Consider the following 19,909-nt stretch of genomic DNA (forward strand, 5'->3'; position numbering starts at 1 on the left):
TACAGAGTTCACTATAATCTCTCAGATACTAGATTCTGCAGACCATCCTACTCAGTTCTGATTGTTTTGACATGCCTCAGCTGTGCATTTCGCCTTTTCCCACAATGCCTTGTTTTAGCTGTACAGGCAGACGTGGTTGTTGATGCATAATTTCTTCCACAGTGAATTAAGCAGCTGATGTTACAGTTCTAAAAGGGGAGTATGTTAGATCCAACTTTTGGGAATAAATGCTCTCATGGTAGTTGCTTCCGTATTTTCCTGCCTCTTATTTTTAGAGGAGACAAACTAAGAAACTCTAAAACGTTTATTCTCCTATCTCAGGAATTATCACAGGCAGTCAACTCCCAGTAACTCGGGAGAGTTGAAGAATTGGCGTGGATAACAGTGTTCCAGTCAGCCATTTATTGAACGCCGATGTGTCCTAGGCACCACATGAGGCTCTTTCCTGTCTCTCTAGTTTTTAACACCCACCTTGTCATGGTACATAATAGGTATTCAGTAAGTAAGTCATTGAATGAGTGAATGGTGTGAGGGTCCTTTTATCTTCTCTCCCGGGAGTCTTGGGTGCATTTTCCAGATGCTTCCTGGGGCTCAAATGGAACTGTCGTTTGCTCTCTCCAAAAGAGGCTTAAGCTTAGTCCCTTTCCTGGTAGGCCCTAAGAACAGTCATTTACAAGGTTGAATGGGTGAGGGCTTCAAAAGAGCAGCCCTTCCAGATTCACAAAGAGATTATCGCTTAAGACATTGTCTATCAGATGGTAATATCTTTTGACCCTCAGCTTGACAGTGTGCTCCTCACGTTGCACTGAGGGACCGTAGTTACAGACTTGCACACGTGGGCAGAAAGGTTGCTTTTGGCCTCTTCATTTGGCTAACACTGCTCAGAAGGGCTTAGCTAGGAGGAAGCATCTCTCTGAGGCGCAGTTATGAGTGTTTCGTTTTGCCTCCTGCTGAACCAGAAAAAAACAACCATGAGCAATATGCCCAAATATGAATCTTAAAGAGCAGCTTTCCAACAGATGAAAAATTAATTAGGTAATTTTTTTATTAGCCACTTAGGGGTTTTTCCTACTTGACTAATTAGGCAGCTGCGGCACAGATCTTTTCTTTTGAATTAAAGTGTAGTGGACCAGATGTAGAAGCGGAAAAGCGGCACAGGGTTTATGCACCTTCTGTATGCCGCTGTGTCAAATTCATTCTTCCCTCCCTTTGGCCTCTTGGAGCAGTCCAGGTTTTCCACCTTCTCTAGGGCAGGACTGTGAGATCCAGGTGGACTCGCTAATATTCCCTGGTATGTTGGAAGAGGAACGGCAGGGCACACGGGATTCTGGTGCTGATTCCTCCTGTCAGCCAGGCTCCTGTATAGGAAACCGTCCTGCTTCCTGTGGGAGAGAGTGCCTTCTAGAAAGGGAGTCTGGGTGTCGAGGGCCAAGGCCTACATCTCCACTGAAACCTGTGCTCTGTTAGGGTACACTGGCAAAAGGCGATGCGAGCTGTCAGAGGCTGAATTTGAAGGGCATTTCTTGGCTAATATTCTATTTCTTGTCCCCCTCAAGGCTCTCTAGGGAAGAGAACATACCAGTTTTCCCTTGCTAGACCAGGCAGAGCTGAGGGAAAAAGTTTTATCCGTGTTCCTTGGCCCCCTGACAGGAGTGTTGACATACCAGCTCCTGACAGAAGGAACCTATTTGGCCAAGGGCTTCTATTTTTCGAACCTAGAGAATAGAGGTTGTTGGGAAGGGGATGCCTTTTGAGGTTCGTTGCAAGAGTGTGTCTGCTTTGTCCCTAGCTGAACCAGAAGAATATGACGCTGAGCAATCGGTGCCAGGTTTTTGACCGTTTCCAGGACACCATTTCACAGCATGTGGTCAAAGTGGACTTCCTGAACCGAATCCATAAGAAGCACCCTCCTAACCGCCGTCTGCTCCAGTCAGTCAGAAGAAGGAGCTTGAAGGTGAGTCCCCAGCCTGGTGCGGGCAGAGTGGTGGGCTTTGATTGTTTCCAGGGGATAGACAGGGTCATGGGCCCAAATTGATAGACAGGGAGGCTGAAGCCCTGACGTTTGTCTCTGGTGTCTCAGCAAGTGGTGAACGTGACCGTATGTTGTCATACTTGAGGATAGAGGTCAGAATTATGAAGGCCAAGCCCCAGACTCTACGAGTTTCCAGTTCTCCTGAGGATCGGTGCTCTTTAGCCCCTTCCGCCAAACAGAGGTGCTCTGCTGTTGCTAACCCCTCAGCGGGCACTCGTGCTCTCTGTTCCTGGGAGACGGCCCCTTTCCCAGAGCTGCCTGGTGGCCTGAAGGTGAGGGTGATGAAGCAGAGGACCATATGGAAAGTGAGGAGCTATCCCAGCTGAGGAACTTAAGAGGAGAATGACTGTTGTTCCAGGCTGCTGGTAATACATCATGAATACTCCGAATTGTGGCCTTGGCGGTAATAATACCTAACATTTGTATACACTTGACAGTTTGCTAAAGTGTGTCCGCAGAGATCAACAGAAAAAATCCCTTTGTTGAAAAGCATTTGGGGGTGTTGAGGCTGTTTTCATAGACCAGTCAGTTCCCTCATTCGTTTAACCTGGAGAGCCCAACACTGTACACCCACACATATGCTTGATCTTCTCTTCTGAGAAATCCCGCAGGCAGTGAGTGCTCTGTGCCGGTGGAAACCAGCAATTCTCAAATATGGCCACTTGGTGGCAGTCTCACTTTAATTCACTCACACCACTACCGTCACTTCCAGTGGATGTCAGCACCAGCAAGATGGTAGCTCTTGGAAATTGTATAACAATCTCTTAACTGTGTAAATATTTATACTTCAGTGCAAACACCAGTTTCCAAAATTAAGTCAAGGTGTTTTCAGTTGGGGGTATTATAGAGGTGGCGTGTCTCATACCTTAGTGAAACAGATTTAAAAGTAATCTAAACTGTAGATTTGGAAGAGAGCCTGGTCACTGAAATGAACAGGCCAAGAGGCCCTGATGAAATCCTGTCATTTTATAATGCCGCCTCCCTCTTTCTTTTTTTTTTTCTTAGAAGAGCGGCGGTGGGCGGGGGGGGAGGGGGGCAGAGAAAGGGGAGAGAATCTCCATGCCCAGCACAGAGCCCAACACTGGGCTCGATTTTACCACCCTGAGATCATGACCTGAGCCGAAATCAAGAATCGGACACTTAACCAACTGAGCCACCCCGCCCCCCCCCCCCCCTTTGTAAAGGTTTCCCTGTTCTTGAGGAAAATCCAAGGGCATGAATTGCCTGAAAAGCATTTTGTACTTAGACAATTTGAGAGTGAATTGAGGACAGTGGTGGAGAACTGCTCAGCTCTGTCCTGGAACATGTTTATCGCTGATGGAGCGCAGTGCAGCAAAATCAGCTTAAGAACTTTGTGTTTTTGTTGGGGATTCCTCTTCCTGCTACCCCTTCACTCTTCGCCAGGGATTTGCCTACCATTCTATTCCTCCCCCTCCCATTCCTGGGTGACTTCGGACAAGCCCAGGGCACCGGCCATCACTGTTAATGGTGCTGACTCTCAGTTCCACCTGCCTTGCCTTTCTCCTGTCCAGATTCATATCTGCCTGCCCATCCCACAGACACTCCAGTCTCAACTTGCCCAAGACCAAAAGTCTTCTGCCTCCAAATCCTCTCTTCCTCTTATATTTCCTGTTTCAGTAAATTACCACAATTTCCACCCAGCCCCTCAAACCAAAATTCTGGAAAGCATTTTCAGCTCTTCTTCCCTTATCCTCCATAAGGACTCGGTCACCAAATCTGTCCTCCAAATGTTTTCCAAATCCACCAAGTGCTTCCACACCTCTATGCCTTATATGCTTCTCCCCGACCCTCACTTCCCCTTCGTCTGCCTGGAAGTTCTCAACTTCTAAGGCTCAGCTCTAATACTGCTTTCCTATAAAATCTTCCCTAATCCCAAATTCCTTTGCCACCCCCCCCCAGACAGAAATGAACACTCTTCCTCTGTGTTTTTTATAGCTCCTTAGCCACCTCTCTATCCTAGGACCCGTTACACTGTGTTATAATGTTGCTCTTTATCTCTGCAACTAGACTGTGCGCTCCTTGAGGGCAGAGCTTAAGTTTTATTCATCTCTTGGATCTCTAGGACTTGGGGCAGTACCCAGACTCAGGAGGTGCTCAATAAATATTAGTTGAATGTATGAATGACTCTTTGCTTGTGTGGCTCTTTCATTCTTACATGGTATGATTCAGAATGTGTCTTCTGTCTTTGTACAACAAAGAGGTCTTCAGTTGTTTCATTAGTCATGAATGAATGGATGAAGAAAACTGACCTTGACTGAGTGCTTGTCACAGGCCAGGCCTCTTGCTGAGCATTTCCACTGTGAATAGGACCTCCTTTAACTTTGTACCTCTCCTCCCACACTTGATGCTGAGCAGCCTAGAGTGCCACTGGGAAGCTGTGTCCAGAGTCAGGCTTACACTTCTTAGGCCAAGGCAGTGGTTTCTGGCTTCTACTTGATGAAGAAGCGCTCGGGGGGTGGGCAGGGCCCATGCCTGCTGTTTCCAGTCCTGTGCCTTCTCAGGCTGTGTGTGTGTGTGTGTGTGTGTGTGTGTGTGTGTGTGTGTGTGTGTGTGTGTGTGTGTGTGTGTGTGTGTGTGTGTGTGTTTCCAGTCCTGTGCCTTCTCAGGCTGTGTGTGTGTGTGTGTGTGTGTGGCAGCCCACTGAGCCTTGTCCCAGTAGACCCCAGAGTGCGTGACGGTCCCAAGATGCGGCCACGGCAGAATCAGCTGGACGTGTCTCCCTCCTCCTCCTATCTATCCTGGACAGGTTCCTGATGCTATCAAATCTCAGTACCAGTTTCCACCCCCTCTCATTGCACCCGCGGCCATTCGGGATGGGGAGCTGATCTGCAATGGGATCCCTGAGGAGTCACAGACGCACCTTTTGAACTCTGAGCACTTAGCCACCCAGGCAGAGCAGCAAGAGGTGAGTGAAGGCAGGGTCGGGGTTCCAGAGCCAGTCTTCCTTCCATCTCACCACAGCGGTGACTGGAGGTAGCCTCAGTGCCATTCCCATCCCCATCTTCTGCAACCCCACCCACCCCCACCCTCATCCCCCAAGAGTTGACTCTTCCAGAGAGAACTCCTGGCCGATATTCTGAGGCAAGTAAAAGAAGTACAGAGTCAACCTGTCTGCTTCTCTCCATTGGCCCCCCCAGTGTGCTGCGGGACGGGCACATCCGTCTCGTAGAAAGAGCTCAGTAGACCCGTAGAGAGGTTAGGCGGTAGTGCTGAACACACAGCAGTTGCTGCATATTGGTTCACAAGGTGAACCTTAGGGGCGGAGCCCGAACGGGAACCCCAAGCTCTGCTGACCAGGGTGCTGCCTGCTGAGCGTACCAGCAAGTCTCGCTTGGGACTGGAAGTGGAATCCCGGCAGAAGTCAAGCACACCTTTCCTGGGCATTTGCGATGGGACCTCGGAAACAGTGCTTATCAGCTATGCTGTAGCCCTGGCCACTGGGGCAGGAAGGACCAGCGCCTCCCAGGCCTCTCACCCTCCTCTCCTCTCCTCTCCTTCCGTTGCAGTGGCTCTGTAGTGTTGTTGCGCTCCAGTGCAGCATATTGAAACATTTATCTGCTAAGCAGATGCCTTCGCATTGGGACTCTGAACAGACAGAGAAGGCTGATATTAAGCCTGTTATTGTGACTGACAGCTCAATCACCACCTCCCTGCAAACAGCTGACAAGGCACCTACACCTTCCCACTGCCCCCTGTCCTGCCCCTCAGGGATTAGCACCCAGAATTCCCTGAGCTGCTCTCCACCCCACCAGCCCCCAGCCCTAGAGGACATCAGCTGCAGTTCTTGTGCGGAAAAATCCAAGAAAGCCCCCTGCGGGACTGCCAACGGGCCAGTGAGCACAGAGGTGAAAGCCAATGGCCCACACCTCTACAGCAGCCCCACTGATTCCACGGACCCCCGGCGACTTCCAGGCGCCAACACCCCCTTACCAGGCCTCTCCCACCGGCAAGGCTGGCCCCGGCCCCTCACGCCACCAGCGGCTGGGGGGCTTCAGAACCACACCGTCGGCATCATTGTGAAGACAGAGAATGCCACTGGCCCCAGCTCTTGCCCCCAGAGGAGTTTGGTTCCTGTCCCAAGCCTGCCCCCTTCCATTCCCAGCTCTTGTGCCAGCATCGAGAACACCAGCACTTTGCAAAGAAAGACTGTCCAATCACAGATAGGACCTCCGTTGACAGAGTCAAGGCCACTGGGCTCACCCCCAAATGCCACCCGGGTGCTCACTCCCCCCCAAGCAGCAGGAGATGGTATCTTGGCCACAGGAGCCAACCAACGATTCTGCTCACCAGCGCCATCATCAGGTGAGTGCTGCTCAGCCTCGGGGTAATTTGGATCCTGTCCTTTCATGTTCTTCCTGGCAGTTAAACTTCAAAAAAACACTTATATTCCTGTGAATATTTCAGAGGACTTCGGTCTCTCTCTTATTTGCCCTCCCCACATGTATGTAAGAAGAGAAGGCACGTGTTAACTTGTCCCCGTTTCACTGGTGGGATTGCTTAGGCTCTGAAAGTGTAAGTGATTTCGTCTAGGTGACCTACCGAGTCAGTGGCAGGATTGGAACTACGGCATATTCCAGACTCTTTTCTCCTGACTCCCCTCCCCAAACCTTTCAGGCCTAGTCTTCTGCGTGTTTATGTTCTGTCTCCTTAGAGGAAGGCAGCCTGCTCTGTGGAGCCACTGTAGCCAGCCTGAGGTTCTAGGCGATGGCCTCCGTGTTTCAGGATCCACACCAGAGACCAGATCACACCTGATCTAGATTGGCAGAGCCCACTCATGTGAAGGAGATTCCAGGTCAGGGAAAGCAGGGATAGAAAGCAACACTGCCTTTCAGAATAGCTGCAGAGCAACATGCCCACAGAGGTTGGCCTGGCCCAAAAGCTCACCCTTGGGCCACACGCAGAAAGGCAGTCCCTTCTACCCATACTTGGCCTAGTGTGGACCTGCTCTCTCAGCCAGCTATCCCCAGTCAGCACTCCGGACCTCGAGATTGCTGACCCCAGCATCTGAACCAGGTTTCAGATGCTGCTGGAACCCCCTGTGGTCTCTCCTGTCTGAACTGAAGCTGGCCTCCTAGTCAGCTGGGAGTCTCGGTAACCAGGTGACTGTGACTTCTCTGCATGGGGGCCCCTGGTCCCAGGATGGCCCCTACCTTCAGACTCTTTTTCTGTCTCTGTTTACCTCTCAATACAACCTGGATAGGTGCTGCGCCCTGTGAGTGGAACTCCAGGAGGCAGGAGTTACAGGGGCAGGCATAGAGGCAGCCGGGAGGTAGTGACGGCCCAGAGAGCAAAGCCACCCCACCGCGTTCCCCAGAGCGGTAGATTTCACCGGTTCTCGGTGCTCTGGAGACTCCTGCGTGCCCGGGTGCCTTGTCGTTCCATCTGCCCTTCCTCACCACACATTTTTAGCTCTAGGAGTTCCAGATCCTATGGGGTGAGAGTCAAGAAGGGAACATCACCTTGGGTCCGAAATCCAGACCTGTCTCGGCAGTGGGGGATTGGACCGGTGGGTTTCCCTCAGGCGACGTAAGTAACAGTCTTCCTGCTCCATCCCCAGATGGCAAGGTCAGCCCCGGCACGCTACCCATAGGAAGCGCTTTAACCGTACCCTCTTTCCCAGCCAACTCTACTGCCATGGCGGACCTCACCAGCTCGCTGCGAGCGCTCACGGACGCTCATGGAGGTGAGTGAGTGAGCTGTGCCCTTCCACCAGCTGCTGCGGGAAGGTGCCGTCCCTGCGCAGCCTTCCAGCCCGGTTGGTTCAGAAAGGAACCGAAGGGATGCCTGAGCTCCCAGGGCTGGGGAGGCAGGTTAAGAAAGCAAGCCCCTCGTACCCCTGCCTTCCACACCTCATAATCAAGTGAAGGGAGAGCAGAGCCAGCTGAGCTTGTGAGGCCGACTAAAACCAGGAGGGCCTTGTTCCCCAAGTCGGAGAGAACGGAGGCACCGCTTGCCCTCTCTGAAGAGAGGGTGGGTAGAAAATCTAAGCCTCGGTGTCAGCCAGCCAGCCCTCCCCGCCGCATGCAAGCAGGGGATTTCTCTTGCTCTGCTTCCCCAGGACCACCGGACCTAAAATCAAGCCTCCCACCTCCAAGGGGCAGCTGCCCAGGTGGCGCCGGGGCCCATCTCTCACTGCAACATGGCTAGGGAGATGCCCAGCTCTGGATCCTTAGGCCACTTCGTACTCTCTGCTGTTCGAGAACAATCACTTGGTTAGATTTTAGAAATGCTAAACTATTTGCTCTGTGACCCTCACCTACTTCCGCCTTCCATTTCCTCCTCAGCTGCTTTTTAATCTTTTTCTTTGGTTAATAGAAATCGAGATAAATATGCTGGACGAGAAGCTGATCAAGTTTCTGGCCTTGCAGAGAATACATCAGCTTTTCCCCTCCCGGGTCCAAGCTTCACCGGGCAGTGCCGGGGCACATCCGCCGGCTTCTGGAGGGCACCACACAGAAGGTGCGCATGCACACATCTGCCACCGCAGCACACCGTCAGGTCTCCCCTCTGTGTGTGAGGGCTCTCGGTTTTCGGTATCTCAGTGCACCATGTGTACCTTTAACGGGCTTAATAAAGCACCAGGGTTTCTTCCCTCAGAAAGCAGGAACAGAAAGGCAACCACAACTTTCACGTCAGACTCGGTCAAGTCTGCTGTGACTTTCTTTCATGCTCAGCCACTTTGAGACACAGAGCGGCCACGAGTGCCTTTGGGGCTATGTGGTATGCTTTCCGCTGAACTGCTTTCAAGTATTTGGGTTACAAGTTTCCCAAAAGGGAATTTTTCAAGTTCAAGGTGAGAAGCAAAATAACAGTAACAGTTGAGCTAGCCTCCTGGAAGTTCTTCCCAAGAGTTTACCTGTTTAGGCTATTCCTTTGAGCATTAACCCTTAATGACCCTTACTGATTGAAATCGTGGGAAATGCAGAGCTCAGGCCCCACCTCTGACCTACAGCATGAGAATCTACATTTTAACAGGATCCCTAGTTGATTCATATGCACACGGAAGTTTGAGAAACGCTGCTCTGTGCGTTGTGTTTTGCATGGCCTCCCTATGGTATCATCTGGTCTATCCCCGATAAGCCGGTCAGCAGCCCAGGAACTTAAATTACTTTCATCTTTGAATTCTGTGACCATCTTCAAAGATGGCCCCTCTTGCCCCGTGTTGGAAGTGCTGTGGGTGGGGGGAGAAACATCACCCCGAAGCAGCCCAGTGTCCAAGGTGAGTTGGGCAAGATGACTCATCTAGTGGGATTATTTTCTCTGGGCCACGAGCCGAAGGCCCGGGTTCTTCGGGTTTATGTTTGAGGCCTCAGGTTCTGAGTTTCTGAATGATCCTATCCCTGTGTTTGTCTTGTAGTGCAAAGAAAGGAGGTACAGGCCCGAGCTGTGTTCTACCCTCTCTTAGGGTTGGGAGGAGCTGTGAACATGTGCTATCGAACCCTCTACATCGGGACAGGTGAGCCCAGCTGAGAGAGGCACCGAAGCTCTTCAACCCTAAATACTAATAGCCTTTCCCACAGAGGCCAGAAAGGGGTGAGGGAAAACCCTCTCCAGGGCTGAGTGGTTTAACCCAGCAGCTATCCAGGCAGGAGGGACTAAGAAAGATTATCAGCTGCTTCTCTTCCCTGGCTCAAGCCCTTTTGCTCTGGGCCCAGCATGACCTCAGGAGAGAGGAGAGTCAGCTCTGATTGCTGCCCAGTGAGCCATTCTAAGCACGCAGGAAATAACCGAGCAGAGGGCACATACTTTGTCCCTGGAAGTCTTTGAAAAAGTGATGGGGCTCACACACCCCTCACCTTTACTTAGTCATGTATCTTGTACAGAGGGACAGTCTGCTTAGCCCACGGCCCAGAGATCTCCTTTCTTTGCGATGACAGGCTTTATGAGCCCTGCACCCCATGTCGTGCTGTCACGGTAATAACCCCCCTTTTCAGGAGCTCACTCATTCCTTCTGGGCAACAGCCACATGTCCTAGACGAGATCAGCTGGCAGGGACAGCCGTTCTTTCAAAGGGGATTGGAAAAGAAACCCGTTTTTGTTCAAAAGTACAAGACTTTCGTACTTTTGGGGCCCCGAGCTAGCCCTTCCCCCCACTGAGGCCTTACAGTACCCGCCCAGGCACTGACTCCTGGCCCCCCGCCCTCCTCATGCACACGTCTTACAGTCTTGTTCTCTGCCTGCCTTTACCTCTCTTGCTGCCACTTGCAGGAGCTGACATGGACGTGTGCCTTACAAACTACGGTCACTGTAACTACGTGTCCGGGAAACACGCCTGCATATTCTACGATGAGGTGAGGGGTGGGGATGGGGTGGGAGGGAGCTCTCCCCACCTGAGGCCTCTCCTAGGCACTGGGGTTTTTTTGTTCAGTGTCCTGAGTGAGGGGAAGGGGGGCGGGGAGGTCTTCTCCTCCTCTTCCCTCCCTGTCATTCCTGGAGAAGAGTCTCGGTGTGGAAGGGCGTCTTACCGTGGCTACCGCTCCCTGGGAGCAGGGCTGCCATTTCTCCTGAGATTGGTCACAGGCTCAGCAGGGGGAGCCCGCCTGAAAGTAGGGCAGGGGACCAGCATAGAAGGAAGCCAAGCCCTCTGCCAATGAATAGCATTTCAACAGGAGCCAGTGCCGAGGAGGCAGAGGAAAGGAGCAGTGGGAGAGCAGGGGTGGGGGTTGGGGAGCACTGGGAAGGAAGGCTTCCCTGAGGAGGTGAGTCTTCAGCCCTGTTCTAAAGAGACAGGGAAGGAGCGCCTGGGTGGCTCAATAGTTAAGCGTCTGCCTTCGGCTCAGGTCGGGGATCGAGCCCCGCATCAGGCTCCCTGCTCCGCAGGAAGCCTGCTTCTCCCTCTCCCACTCCCCCTGCTTGTGTTCCCTCTCTCGCTGTGTCTCTCTCTGTCAAATAAATAAATAAAATCTTAAAGAGACAGGGAAGCGGGGCTTGACTGGGGAAGAAAGAGCGCTCCCCAGGTAGAGCAGCACAGCCTTTTCCATGTGTCCTCTCTCCCCTTAGCCCCAGGCCCCACGCAGCAGACCACACATCTTATCTTCCCTCCTCCTCCTCAGAATACCAAACATTATGAGCTGTTAAACTACAGTGAGCACGGGACAACGGTGGACAATGTGCTGTATTCCTGTGACTTCTCTGAGAAGACCCCGCCGACCCCCCCAAGCAGTATTGTTGCCAAAGTGCAGAGTGTCATCAGTAAGTTGGACCCTGTGGCCCCAGAGCCGGCCGTTTTTGGACACATTCTGTTAAGACCCCTGTCAGGGTGGCTCAGGCTTGCTGCCAATGACCGGCTCTCTTGCCTTCCCGGTCCCGTTGGCCAAGCTCTCCTTGCTTGGGGGCCCAGGGAAAGCCACAGAGAAGCCAATGCTACGCGTGCACCCACCTGCCTGGGGACTTCAGACTCCCCTGGTCCTTTCCCGGTGTCCCGCAGCCATGGCAGACAGCGCCGGGTGGGTTGGCCGCTTCGCTCTTCCTCTCCCGGTGACCACGCTCCTTCTTCCCAGGGCGCCGCCGGCATCAGAAGCAGGATGAAGAGCCAAGTGAGGAGGCAGCCATGATGAGCTCCCAGGCGCAGGGGCCACAGCGGAGACCCTGCAACTGCAAAGCCAGCAGCTCGAGCTTGATTGGGGGCAGTGGGGCCGGCTGGGAGGGCACGGCCTTGCTGCACCACGGCAGCTACATCAAGCTGGGGTGCCTGCAGTTTGTCTTCAGCATCACTGAGTTTGCGACCAAACAGCCCAAAGGCGATGCTGGCCTGCTGCAGGATGGGGTCTTGGCCGAGAAGCTGTCTCTCAAGCCCCACCAGGGCCCCGTGCTGCGCTCCAACTCCGTTCCCTAGGACTGGCGGCTGCCCCATCAGCCGCTTGTCTGCCCAACCCAAGACTCCTGCAATGCAAAAATGTACACAAACCAAGCCCGGGTTTTTTCTATACTCCACCAGAAACCCTTCAACTACAATCTTTGCATGAAATGAAGAAAACCTTTTGACTGTTTTTTAAAAATCCTTTTTCTTTTCTCAAGTTCTAGGGGGCATTTGCACATATATTTGTACTCAGCATTTCATGGGAAAGCGGCAGACCCGAGCCGAGGAGCAGCGAGGGCAGGGGGGGAAGGCCGATGGTCTGGACACTTCCTCCAACACGAAACCGTTCCCCACCCACCTCCTGCTCCCTCCCCCTCGCCCGCCGTTGTAAAATAATCAGAAACTTGTTCTATTTTGTGGCAGTGACAATAGTTTTATATTAAAAGAAAAAATACAGTTTTCATACAGCAAAATCTATACAATATCATTGTTTTATTTAATATAAAGATCGCTACCCACCCTACTTCCGTGGTTCCCACCCTCCAAGTTATTTTCCCTTTCTGCAGCGGTTGCACTACAGGTAGCTACTGTGTATTATGGACAAATGAGAAATGAATTCTTTTTCTGGCTGTCCATCTATTTTATTTCAAATAAGGAAAAGTGTATTTGGATTTTGTGTAAATACATCTAGTGATGACATTTTTTCAATGTTTTTAAAAACTGTACAGTACTACATGTGGTAGAGCGTTTTCCTCAAATTGTCTATTGTAGCAAAAACGTTTTTGTCGTAAACCTGTTTCGTCTCCTTTTTTTGTTCTCTTGCCACTTCTCTCCTGTTCCTCCCACCCCTGGCTCCCTCCTCCCCCCCCCCACCCCAAGTAGTACCGATGTACATAGTAATTGTAATGTTTTAGACTTTACAGAAACTTTCCTGTATTCTGTATATAAAAAAACAAAAATACTTCAAATTATGTTTTCTGCCTGTCTGTCCTACCTGTCATCACACTTAGAGGGGACCCTCCCCAAGATCCTGGTCGCAGTGTCATTGAACTAGTCTCATTCCTAGACACTCAGTCCCCAAGGGAAGGCAGGAGAGCGGGGGTCTGGGAGAAACGTGAGCCCAAGGTGGATGTGGGAAAGTGGAGGGTTAGGGGTGCATCTGCGGGGGGGGCCCGGGGGGGGCTCTTGTCTGGCTTTATGGGTGACTTGAGGGAATCATTTGACATGACCACATACTGCAAGAACCCGAGAGTGTGCAGGCCCTCGCTCTTCCCTGTTGACTCCCGAACCAAGATAATAAAACAGGAGCTGTCTTTGAGACCTCTGCATTCTGGTCTAGAAACTTTAACCTCAGGATTTGGGGCTGCTTTTAGTTGCAGTTGTTTGCTATCATACTTGATTTATCAATCCTGGGAGAAGTCAACACCTGGCTCTCTCCCGCTGTCAGCCTGAGCGGGGCAGGCAGCAACTCCTTCAAGTATCACTTGAGTCCCTGCTCTGTGCATGGCCTTTGCTGGGACTTTGGGCTTGGTCTACAGAACTTGCTGTGAGCAGTCAACTAGACAGATGGGACTCCTGCCTCTTGGAGCTTAGAATCTAGTGTGGAGCAATCTGTCGATTCAAACGTCTCTGGGAAGCACCATGAAGAAAAAGGAGAGATCCGATCTCCAGACCAGTGGAGCCACAACTTAACGTGACTAGCAATCCTAACTTCCCTACAATTGCAGCTCCTCATCAGAAGAGGAATCTACTGCATTACCTTAATTCTGAGGCCCTGAGAAGCCTCTCATCAAACCACGCCCCCATCCTTTCCACCTCTCAGACCTGACATGAGAAACTTGTTCTGGGAAGTTTTTCCTGAAGACAAGTCTTCGACTCCTTAGATAGAGATCACCTGTGTGTCTACCCCAGCAGCGTTCGAGGACGTGGTACCTGTTGGCATGTCGGGAATTTGCCTTGAGGATGGAGAATGCGCCCATTTGTTTCATTAATATTCCATTCCCAGCTTCATCCCACGGCGTCTACAACTGAACCCCAAACCCATGGTGCGGCCAAGTAGGAAACTTCTCCCCTCCCTGAATCAGGTCTGTCTCTAGCTTCCACCTCCCGCCTGGCTTTATCTCCACCACTCTGCTCCCCCTGCCCTGATGGGCAGGAACATAACATTGTTCTGCTCAGTATTTCCATGGCTAACCACACTGCTGGGCACACCATAAGTGTCAAACAGTGGGTGCTCAGTTGTAAAGGTTTTCTCAGGCAAGTCCTTGTCCTGGCAAGTCGCCTGGCCAGCAGTCCCCTTACCCGTTCCTCCCTAGCTGTACCCACCCACCTTGCCATCATAGTCACTTCTTCCACTGAGTCATGGAGCTTCTTTACCTGTTTATACCACCTGTGAGGACCATCCCAGAGAAATTTCCTCCTGGAAGTCAGGGAACAGATTTTGTATTTTATTCTCTTCCTGCTTCCCTTCGGAAATGTAGGGGATGGGGGGGTGGGGGACGAGCAAAGGCTGGGAGATAGAAACAGCTAATGAATGAGTGAATCCTAACAGCCCTGAACGGATGGTGCCACCCTGACCGCTGCGTCATCTCTCTGACCCTTATAGGAAGAACAAGGAAGAATTCTAGAAGCTGAGGGCTGGAAGTGAGGATAAGGAATCGAAGGACTTGTTTATGGGGGGCAAGGCATCCAGGACCGGACTCTCTCTCTCTCTCTCTCAGACATAACAGCATTCATGTACACGCACCTCTCCAGAAAGGAAGGACTCTGCTACGCACCGATGACACCCAGAGGGCTCACACACACCCTGTGAGCCCTTCCTGCGAGTCCTAAGCCACGGGGCATGCGCACAAAGGACACGGACATAGATGTTCGTTCGAGCTCACACATTGACAGAGACCACTGATGCATGCACACACCTGGAGGGGCTCTTGGCGCACATAGGCACAAACCTGTAAAAGGTGGTCACGCAGGCACCCACACCTCCGGGGTACTTCCTGGGCCTACAAGTACACACACACCTCCAAGCTGCCCACACACAGGCTCCAGAGGCACACACACAACCTGAAGGGCAACCCCAGGGCCCATGGACACATTACACAGAGTCATTCACACACTCAGAGTAGGTGTGAATGCACACAAACACGCATCTGGAAGGAGTTCACGCAGGCACACACCTAGAGGGCGCTGCCAGGGCCCAAATGCACACGCGCACCTAGAAGGTATTCCCACAAGCACACACCCAGAGGACCAAGACGCATGCCTAGGGGGCGCTCGCAGGGCCCACGCTCACACGCACGCACACACACCCCTGCCCTGCCTCTCGCCCGCCTCCGCCTCCGCCTCCGCCTTCAGGGAGGCCCGAGCGGCTGCGGGGCGGATCGGCAGCCGCCGGGCGGGCGGCGATCCAGGGAGGTGCGGGGCCCGTGCGGGGGCCCGGCGGCGCGGCCGGCATGGAGGCGCTGCTGCTGGGCGCGGGGCTGCTGCTGGGCGCCTACGTGCTTGTCTATTACAACCTGGTGAAGGCCCCGCCCTGCGGCGGCATAGCCAGCCTGCGCGGCCGCACGGCCGTGGTCACCGGTGAGTGCCAGAGGCCCGGCGGGCGGCGGGGTGGCGGGGAGGCCGGGCGGCGGGGTCAGCGGCCCACGGGGCTCAGCGCGGCTACCGCCCGCCCACCGCAGGCGCCAACAGCGGCATCGGGAAGATGACGGCGCTGGAGCTGGCGCGCCGGGGAGCGCGCGTGGTGCTGGCCTGTCGGAGCCGGGAGCGCGGTGAGGCGGCCGCCTTCGACCTCCGCCAGGTGAGGTGGGGGGAGGCCGGAGACGGTGAGAGGGTGCGCGGAAAACAGACACCCCGGGACACAGAGGGGCGAACAGAGCGCCTTCCTTAACTGGGCGTTAAGCGCAGAAGAGAGGGTCCGCGGGTGCTCTGGCCATACAGGGAAGGGGCACCAGACGCAAGCTAGGACGTGGGCTTTCCAAAAGAAGTGATCGTTGTTCTAAGACGTTTCAGGATCGGTAAAACTTACATTAATGAAAGATGGTAGGGAAGGGAACAGCAGAGGGAACAGCATATGCAAAGGCTCTGAGGCAAGACAGCTGAATCGATTTTTAAAAAAAGAAAAACTGAAAGCAAAGGTTTATTGAGGCTGGATGGAGCACAAAATATGGGGTAAAGAGGCAAAATGAAGAGCCTGGAAGCTCTGAACCAGGGCTAGATTCTGGAGGCCCTTATAGACCCTATTGAGGAACTCAGATTTTATAGGATGAGCAGTGGAGGTCCCATGAAGGGTCCTCAGCAGAGTGTGGACTGTCAGAATAGCCTTCTGGGAGGAACCCTCAATGGCTGTACATGCCTGGACTGGAGGTGGGGGGTGGGGGTAAGAGTGGGTGAGGAGAGACCAATGAGAAAGAAGTCTGTTATAGATTTTAGGATAAGCAAAAATGGGCAGAGGGAATGATAACTGTAATAGCAAGTACTACCTACACAGTGCTGACTGGGTGCCAGGCACTGTTCTAAGTATTTTACATATATTAACTCATCGAATCCTCACAACAACTCCATGAGATAAGGCATTACATTGTTCCCATTTTACAGGGAGAAAACTGAGCCCCAGAGAGATTAATGTCACAATTGTCTAACGTCACACTCTAATAAAAGACCCAGTCGAGATTTGCATCCAGAGTCCACATACTTGTCCACTACATTCTAATGCACAGGGGCAGATCTTAGTAAAAGTAGGAGAGGGACTCTCAAAATTTGGTACCTGGGGAGAGGGAAGAGGAGAGAGGTGCCTGGTGACAAGCCCAGCCCTTGCTGCCCCACAGGAGAGTGGGAACAATGAGGTCATCTTCATGGCCTTGGACTTGGCCAGCCTGGCCTCCGTTCGGGCCTTTGCTACTGCCTTCCTGAGCTCTGAGCCACGGCTGGACATCCTCATCCACAATGCCGGTGAGGGGCAGCAGGCCCTGCAGGGGGTGGTGGCGGGTGGGCAACTGTCCCCTCCAGCCAGGTCTTGCCAAGGGCCAGTGGATGCATGGGAAGGATGCCCCCTACCACTCTCTCCCAGATGGGGACACCGAGGCCTTCGGGGATCCCTGTGGAGCAGTTGCTCATATCGAGCCCCTGCCCCAGGGATCAGTTCCTGTGGCCGGACCCACAAGCCGTTTAACCTGCTGCTGCGAGTGAACCACATTGGCCCCTTCCTGCTGACACACTTGCTGCTGCCCCGGCTGAAGACCTGCGCCCCTAGCCGCGTGGTGGTGGTATCCTCAGCCGCCCACCGGCGAGGGCGCCTCGACTTCACACGCCTGGATCGGCCGGTGGTGGGCTGGCGGCAGGAGCTACGGGCATATGCCGACAGTAAGCTGGCCAACGTGTTGTTTGCCAGGGAGCTCGCCACTCAGCTTGAGGGTACTGGTGTCACCTGCTATGCAGCCCACCCAGGTGAGGCCTGGCTCTCTGCTCTGCTCTGCTTTGCTTGAGTTCCCCGCTCCCATCCGCGACCCATCCTGTGCACCCCCAGCCTCTCATTGAGCCCCAGAATCGCAGAACAGGAAGGAAGCACCGTACAAGGAGAAACCTGTTCCTTGCTGATCTTGGAAGGAGGCTCTCCTTGTCTACGTTCTTCCTCTCACACCACTAGCCTGGATGGTGACTACTGGATAGGGTATGGTAATGAATAAAGCCCAGGTTCTCCCCCCAGGGAGCCATCCATATGACTGAACTCCCTATGATATGAGGATAATGATGATGATGGCTAATAACTACTTATTCATTCGAAAAGCATTTACTGAGTACCTATTATGTACCAGGCATTAATCTTGGTGCTGGGAATATAGCAGTGAACAAAACAAAGACCCTTTCCTTGTAGAATTTACGTTCTAGTTTAAGGGGAGATTGCTAATAAATATATACAGTGACAGATGGTGATAAAATGCTATGGAAAAGGTAAAGCAGAGTGAGGGGGCTTGAAATGACAGGAGGTGCTGTTTTTTTTTTTTTTTTTTGGCAGTCAAGGAAGGCGTATCTGAACAGGTGACATAGGCCTGAAGGAGATGAGAGAATGAGCCATGTGGTTTTCTGGGGAGAAGAGTGTAAAGAACAGAGCAGAGGGCAAGTGCAGAGGCCCTGAGGCAGAAGTCCCTGGTATGCTAGAGAAAGAACAGGGAGCCCCACAAGGCTGGAACAGAGTGAGAGAAGGAGAGTGGCAAGAGATGAGGTACAGAGATGGGCTGGGTCATCTAGGGTCTAGAGGTCCACTGTAAGCATTTTAGCTTTTAGTCTGAGTGAGTTAACTGATGAATAAGGCCCATCTCTGCCTTATGGAACAGATTATAGGATAACAAGATCTGTCCTACCCTTATTACCATACTGCATTTTTTTAAGATTTTATTTCTAAGTAATCTTTACACCCAGCGTGGGGCTCAAACTCACAACCTGGAGATTGAGAGTCATATACACCAATGACCAAGCCAGACGCCCACCATACTGCACTTTAGATAGTCATTGCCTAAGGCTCACTACTAATTATAACAGTGACAGTAATAATCACAACTAGCATTTATAAGCCTTTATTACACTCCCCATCTCTAATGTCCAAAACAGTGGCTGGGCTACCGTAGGCGTTAATACATGTTTGCTGGTTGAACAAAGGAGTAGGACTTGAGCTAGAAGAAAAGAGGTCCCCTCAGGCAGGGGATGCACCATGAGGGAAAATCTGGGACATGGGGATGTACAGGAGCTAAGATGGAGGAGGAGGCTTGCTGTTGAAATGAGTGAGGTCTCCTCGTGGGGACCCTGAATGCCCACTCAATACTGTCCTGGTCTGTCTGGAACTGGACTCTGTTCCCCACTCCCTCCTAGCCCTGTGTGGTTGCTCTGCCCCTGGGCCCTTGCCCACCATCCACACTCCTTCCTTTCTTCCTGTCCACAGGGCCTGTGAACTCGGAGCTATTCCTGCGCCACGTTCCTGGATGGCTGTGCCCACTTTTGCGCCCACTAGCTTGGCTTGTGCTGCGGGCCCCAAGAGGGGGTGCCCAGACACCCCTGTACTGCGCTTTACAGGAGGGCATTGAGCCCTTCAGTGGGAGATATTTTGCCAACTGCCACGTGGAGGAGGTGCCCCCAGCTGCCCGAGATGACCGTGCAGCCCACCGGCTGTGGGAGGCCAGCAAAAGGCTGGCAGGGCTTGGGCCCAGTGAGGAGGCCGAACCTGATGAAGATCCCCAGCCTGAGGACCCAGGGGCCCCATCTTCCCCGAGCAGCCCCCACCCTGAGGAGCTCACAGTTTCTGAACCCCACCCCAGCCCTCAGAGTTCACCAGACTTGTCTGAAGTCACACGCCGAATTCACGTTAAAACTGAACCTGAGCCCTAAATCTCTTAATCCAGGCTGGGATACTTTCCATGGCACTCGGTGGCCCTTGAAAACCTTAACTGCATGCCAGGCCATGCCCTGGGCACTGAGGGGTTTGCAATTTTTACCTCCATGGTCCCTTTCTGGGGCTTCAAATTGTGTTCTGAACAGCCCTTTTTCTGGTGGAAGGAAATCGTGGGTAATGATTTCTTCCTGAGAATAACAATAATCCCAGATTGAGAGGTGAGGGATAATGTGCCAGACATTGCTTCTGAGGAATTTGAATTCTGTACTTCCAGCCCCCACTCTGGGTGATGCTGATCCGCTAGGCTCTGGATGAGGGCCTGGGGGCGGGGGGGGGGTGTAATTTGTAATTACAGTGCAACACTGAAAATTACTGAACTGGGCCCTTTGCAGCCATGTAGCCACGTGGTTAAATGACCCCCATCCGCCGAGGCGGGATTAGGTTGCAGAGGTAAGGGACTCACTCGGACAAGGTCTCACCGCCGCCGCTAAGGGGGTAAGGGCAGGAGCGGTGTGACTCCAGGGCCGACGGCGGTCAGATGGCTGCGGGGAGAGGTGCGGCAGGGCCGCGGGAGCCGGGGGCGCCCCCCGCCCCGGGGGTGCTGCGGGGCTGGGCCCGGGGAAATAAAGCGTGTTGACTGCCGCGCCTCGCCTCGCGCTCGCTGCCGCCGCTGTCG

At 52.9% G+C, this 19,909-nt stretch overlaps 2 protein-coding genes across 3 annotated transcripts in view; both read left to right on the forward strand.

Annotated features, from left to right (window-relative positions):
- PHF12 (PHD finger protein 12) overlaps positions 1 to 12,808 on the forward strand; it is a 41,218-nt gene extending 28,410 nt beyond the window's left edge. For both annotated transcript variants that reach the window (XM_027625462.1, XM_027625463.2), the window contains 9 exons: positions 1,790 to 1,954; positions 4,800 to 4,958; positions 5,560 to 6,355; positions 7,611 to 7,736; positions 8,369 to 8,512; positions 9,411 to 9,509; positions 10,262 to 10,344; positions 11,107 to 11,245; positions 11,554 to 12,808. In XM_027625462.1, coding sequence (XP_027481263.1) covers positions 1,790 to 1,954; positions 4,800 to 4,958; positions 5,560 to 6,355; positions 7,611 to 7,736; positions 8,369 to 8,512; positions 9,411 to 9,509; positions 10,262 to 10,344; positions 11,107 to 11,245; positions 11,554 to 11,888 — 2,046 coding nt within the window. In that variant the 3' untranslated portion in view covers positions 11,889 to 12,808. The remainder of the gene's footprint in view (positions 1 to 1,789; positions 1,955 to 4,799; positions 4,959 to 5,559; positions 6,356 to 7,610; positions 7,737 to 8,368; positions 8,513 to 9,410; positions 9,510 to 10,261; positions 10,345 to 11,106; positions 11,246 to 11,553) is intronic.
- Positions 12,809 to 15,182: 2,374 nt separating this feature from the next.
- On the forward strand, positions 15,183 to 19,471 carry DHRS13 (dehydrogenase/reductase 13). The gene is made up of 5 exons (XM_027625375.2): positions 15,183 to 15,431; positions 15,533 to 15,651; positions 16,679 to 16,802; positions 16,986 to 17,297; positions 18,787 to 19,471. The coding sequence occupies exons 1-5, from the start codon at positions 15,305 to 15,307 to the stop codon at positions 19,227 to 19,229; spliced, it is 1,125 nt and encodes a 374-aa protein (XP_027481176.1). The 5' UTR covers positions 15,183 to 15,304; the 3' UTR covers positions 19,230 to 19,471.
- Positions 19,472 to 19,909: the final 438 nt, after the last annotated feature.

The sequence above is a fragment of the Zalophus californianus genome, chromosome 16, assembly GCF_009762305.2.
Source record: "Zalophus californianus isolate mZalCal1 chromosome 16, mZalCal1.pri.v2, whole genome shotgun sequence".
NCBI lineage: Eukaryota > Metazoa > Chordata > Mammalia > Carnivora > Otariidae > Zalophus > Zalophus californianus.